Source organism: Gossypium hirsutum, chromosome A03 (assembly GCF_007990345.1).
Source record: "Gossypium hirsutum isolate 1008001.06 chromosome A03, Gossypium_hirsutum_v2.1, whole genome shotgun sequence".
Classification (NCBI taxonomy): domain Eukaryota; kingdom Viridiplantae; phylum Streptophyta; class Magnoliopsida; order Malvales; family Malvaceae; genus Gossypium; species Gossypium hirsutum.
Window position 1 is genome coordinate 16,658,015 of NC_053426.1, and position 5,801 is coordinate 16,663,815.

Sequence of the window (5,801 nt, forward strand, 5' to 3'; positions counted from 1 at the left end):
ACTTAAAAAAATAAATAAATAAATAAATAAAATAGCAAGATTATTGTAATTTACTTTATTTAGCAACTCATAATATATTTTGATGAAAATTATATTTTGGGATTTTTAGCTACTCATAATATAGAAAACTTTTATTTTCTTAATTCAATAAATTTTTTTTATGTAAAAATTCACATAAAAGTTTAATAACACATAATTAAAAAAAATTAAATTTTTTAATATAAATTTCACATGTTTAATATAAAATTACGTCATTTAAGTTAAATGAATTTTTTTACTAACACTAAAAGAATAGATTTGTATGAATATACACAATTGATCGAATATACACACACAAATAATATGTATTCTCAATTAATATAATAAAAATATTGAAATCGTATATATATATTAAATTATTTGATACATTTTTAACGGAATTTTTAAATTCTACAAGTAAGGCTTAAAAGATAACAATGTATCAAATAATAATCCTATTTATATATATTTCATTTATCAAAGAGAGGAAGAACTTCCTGGATAATGTAATTGGCAAGGTAAATATAAGTTTGTTGGGAGGGATGAATGGAATCCCAAAACAAAAATTCTGAAGGATTTCTACATACTGGAGTCATTGGATTGCACAAGAATAATGCCTCTATGTATCCAGTGCCACAACAACCCCTCTTTATTTCTACAAATCCTGTTTCACATAAAAAAATAATAATGTTATTCAATTTTTTTATTTTTATAAAATATTGATTCGTGCATCTGACATATTTACAAATTTAAAAAAACTAATATAATTAGACCTGGAACTTATTTACCATATTGTTGAGGATAATTAATCATGTCAAATAATGGTTCATAAACGTCTGTATATGCAAGTTTGCTCCCTGGAAGCTTTGCTTGTAGTTCAGGCAACAGTTTGGCAAGCTTCTTGTTATAAGATTCAGCGTCCGAGTTCTGATCTTCCAAGCATTTTCGATTTGTTGGAATTTGAAATTTCGCCGTCATTTGAATCGGTAAGCAACCGATGGGAGGCAGTCCGGCTACCATCATTTTTCGGCATCCGAGTTCATATAATTCCTATATATATAAATAAATTGTTATTCCTCAATTTCAAATTTATAAAGAGAAAATATTAATCATTTAAATGTCATTAAGTACTATTATTATATTCCATGATTACTATTTTACTTTTTGCCTCTCACAATTGCCTATATTAATAGGAATTAAATCCTGACGATTCTCAGGTTAAGTGAGTAAGCAGTGTAATTAATTACCTTGAGAAAATCTTCTAGTTTCTGAAGCAGAAAATGTTGGTATCCAACAATGTCGAACTCCAATCGTCTGGTCGGAATATCATGGCAATTGAAAACGAAATCATTAGTCCCTGCACTAATCATAACCAGAGCTTCGCCAATGATGTTGTTGGCCTTATCTTTTCCAACAATTCCCATAAGCTTGTTTATGTAACTCTTGAACATCTCAACTTGTTTTGAAACTGGGATGGCATTGGATAAACTAGAAGTTAAATAATCATATCCTGATCCAGCTGACGCGAAGGTAACGCCAGTTCGGAGCTCATTTTCCGACAGATTTGGCTTTAGGAACGGCGGGACATCGTCTTTGATCCCTAGAAACGATGAGAGGAAATCGGGGACAAGTTTTCCGTCAGAAAACCTCCCCGTCGGAATGTGGCCGGGAAAGTTTTCGCCATACGGTGGCAGGTTAGCTTTGATTATTGTTTTGACATAGTTATTATTGCCTGTATCTACAGTTGAATCACCAAATACAAAAATGGCTGGAAACTTTGGCGATGGCGGTCTTGTTGTCAGGGAGGCGGTAGAAGCGGCGGTGCTGCTGCAAGTGTTGATTGGAGCCATACATATGAGTACTGCGAGCATGATGAAGAGTTTGGAGGTTGGCATCCCAACTTGTTTTAAAGAGGACTATTGAAACTGAGAATGTTAACATATATAAATTCTTTATTAACTGATGACTATCTATAGTTTAAAATAATAAGATTATGAGTGAATCTGAAGTTTTAAGAAATCAAATAATCCGTATAAAAATATATTAAATATTAAAATAAACTGTATCGAATAATCGGATATTAAATATTAAAATTATAAATTTATACTTAAATTATTAAATAAGCATTTCAAAAATAATTAAAAAAATCTATAATTAACTGTTAAATGCTGACGTAATAATTAATATATAAAAAAAATATTGAGGTGATAACTTAGAAGATAAAAAATAAATTACACCCTGATAAAATAATAAAAAATTAATTAAGCTATCAACATCAGCTGTTATGTCATCAATTTTTCTTACCAGCTTGCCATATCTACTGTTACTTCAATACTTAACAAACTATGAGGGGATTCAAAAAAAAAAAAATTAACAATACATTTATTGATGATTACCAAACACTAGTAATACACAAATTTTAGGACTTAAGCCCACAACATGAAATAAACACCCAACAATATTTGTTGTAACTTGTGCCAACTTTACACCTACAATTTTCTATTTTAGTTTGTTTTCTTGATTTATAATTATGCAGTTTGATTTGATGCTGATCTTACTTTTAGGGTATTAATTAACTTTTGCTTGAAAATCCCAACCATTCTGACTTGGAATACAAACTATGATCATAAAGAACACGTAAAATGAATCTCTAACTTATATTTCTTTAAAAGTAAGCAGAAAAATAAAATAAAATAAAATAAGATGGTTAATGATAATTTGAAGCACATGAGTCCAAGATTCCTCTTTATCTATACCAATTACTTAGATTTGAAGATGAAAAATTCTTAATTCCCATGGATTAAATATTGTGATGAATATGAATTTACGGTGTTCACTATTTTAAATGTGGCCTGAATTCTAATTGAGTTATTTTTAGAGTTTTATTTCTTTCTTTTTTTTATAATTCATCAAAAACAAAATATTGTGTTGAATATTATTATTAATGAGAGTAATATCTCATTCAAATTTAATTATAAAATAAAAAAATAAAGAATTTTTAAATATGTTATTTTTCTTGAAATTAAAAATACAAACAACACACATTTGAATAAAGTATAATGATTTATTTGACCCTTCAATGTTATCAAAAAAAAAACTCATTTTAACCACTCATTTAATTTTTTTTCTCTTTTAACCTTAGAACTTGCATTATTTGTCAAATCATCCTAAAATGAATGAACAAGTTAACATTTGTTAACTTTGCTGACATGGCATCCATGTGGCAGTCCACGTGTATGCCACATCAACAATTAATTTTTTTTAAAAATACAAATATTAAAATATTTTTAATTTTTAAAATTTAATTAAATGATGACATGATATCCATGTGTATGCCATGTTAGCAAAAGTTAATAGACATTAACTTTTCCATCCATTTTGGGGTAATTTGACAAATAACACAATTTTAAGGGCTAAAAGAGGTGAAAAATTAAATAGAGGGCTAAAATAATTTTATTTTATTTTTGTAAACTGGGAGTAGACTTGATCATGGACCGAGCCACCTGTTCAGGTTTGAAGCCTTGCTTAAAAAGTGGGAGGATTTGAGCAAATATATAGGCCCGAAAAATGAGCTTGGACAAAAAATAAGACTTGTTTTCAAAATGACCGGGCCTCAGGCATAAATTTTTTAGCCCAGGCTCAGGTCGGCCTAACCTGAATCACATGCTTATACTATTTTTTGTATTTTCAATTTGTTGGGAAACATTTATTTTAATATTTTTAGTGTATTTGATGTATTATATTTTTTAAGTTTGTTTTTGTATACAAAAATAATCTAAAAAAATTATTACGGTCAAGCCGAGTTGGGGTTGGGTTTAGCATTTTTATATGGGTCGTGCTTAGGCAAAATTTTAGGCTCATTTTTTGGGCTGGTCTGAGCCTAGAAAGCGAGCCTAAAATTCTACATCATCCCCGAACCGACCTCAGCTTTGGCCCATGATTAGGTCTAAATGGGAGGGCTAAATAAGTCATTATACATTTTAAGAATTACAATCAAACTTAAACTAAAAGATAATCTACCCAAATGGTTACCTAACTTTTAGAGTACTTTCATTTTGGTCACACAAAAAGAAATCTTTTCAATTCCTTCACTCAACTTTTAAGATGCTTTCATTTTAGTCATCCAACTATTAAATCTCCAATGGAAATTAACTTTGCACGGCACATCATGTTGACACTTTCATTTTGATCACCCACATTCTTGGCTGCTTTCATTTTGGTCACCTAAAAAATATATTTTTCTAAGTATTATTGAGTTAAAAAACATTAATGGTTAAAGTTGAGTGACGACATTTTAAGGATTTTAGTTTGGTGAGCAAAATGAAAGCGCCCTAAAAGTAAAATAACCAACTACGTAATTTACCCTAAACTAAAATAAAATCTAAACTAAGTACTACTATTTACACTAGGTTAGAGTCAAACCTGAGATCCCAAACATTCGAAAGCCATAACTTTGCCATTAACCCAATACTTTATTAACCTATATAAATTAAACTTAAGGATAATATTTGATGTATCCTTTGTGTGCATGAGACTCATGTAACATTAATGAATAACAATATGATGTATCAATATTAAAAAAAAAAGTGGAAGACATATAAACAAATACTAATAATTTTATTTAAATATAATTAAATTATATTTACTAAACATAAATAAATACAAATACCTTAAACCTTAAACCTTTTTACACTCAAAAAAGAAAAAAAAACACTTATAATTAAATATTTAGTAATGTTTAAATGAAGTTATAAGTATTTATTTATAAGTCACTCAACTATAAAAGTGTTTCTATTTTTTTCATCCAACTAAATGAATTTTTTATTTAGTCACTATGTTTTCAAATTTTAAATTTTTCAGTCATTTTGTTGTTAAGTCGATAACAAAAGTCTGACATAGTTTTTCTTATTAGTATAATAATAAATTTAGTCCTTCAATATTTAGCCATTCTGTCATTTTAGTCTTAATTCTAAAATATTTAATAAATTTAGCTTTTAGCATTTACAAAATTTGTCAATTTAATCCTATACTAAAAAATTCAAAAAATAAAGTAGATGAGAATAAAAATAGAGAATTATTAAAAATATTAAAAAATGTATTTGGGTTAGTAAAGTTTTTTAAAAAATCAATTTTTTATATTTTTATAATTTTATAAATAATTTTTTATATATTTTAATTTTTTTAAAATTTTAATGATTTGTATATATTTATATTTTTAAATAATTATTTTTTTTAGATTATTATGATTTTTTCAAAATTAAGACTAAAATAATAGAATGCGTAGATAATAAATGCTGAAATTATTGTTATATCAATCATTAAAAAAAAACCTATGTTAGAATTTTGTTATAGGCTTAATGGGGAGGTGACCAAAAAGTCAAATTTCAAAACCATTAACAATTTAATTTAAAATTTTATAAATTTAAATACAAATATAACAAAAATGTTGCACGATAATATATCACATTAATCGTATCGTATTTATTCCATTTTAATTTATTAAACTAGTCGTCTAAGATTACCATTTTATGTCAGCAAAAAATAATCAGACTAACTTGCTTGTGCTTCTATAAGATACCCTATAAACAAGGCGTTTCTTAATCTAGCTTTAAAGAGATAAAACCATAATCCAGAAACCATTGAAAGTGGCTCTTAAGTTAAAATTAGACATGTTCATTTGTGGCACATGTGTCTGTTTTTCATGTGAACAGAAATACAACACAAATTATTTTATTTTTTCTTTAAAATATAAAATATTTTCATTTATGATAGAATAAAACTGA

At 27.0% G+C, this 5,801-nt stretch overlaps 1 protein-coding gene across 1 annotated transcript; it reads right to left on the reverse strand.

Annotated features, from left to right (window-relative positions):
* Positions 1-360: 360 nt before the first annotated feature.
* LOC107886157 (GDSL esterase/lipase At1g06990) lies at positions 361-1,972 on the reverse strand. The gene is made up of 3 exons (XM_016810001.2): positions 1,266-1,972; positions 807-1,068; positions 361-682 (listed from the first exon to the last, which is right to left on the reverse strand). Exons 1-3 carry the CDS (start codon positions 1,911-1,913, stop codon positions 489-491), a joined length of 1,104 nt encoding a protein of 367 aa, XP_016665490.1. The 5' UTR covers positions 1,914-1,972; the 3' UTR covers positions 361-488.
* Positions 1,973-5,801: the final 3,829 nt, after the last annotated feature.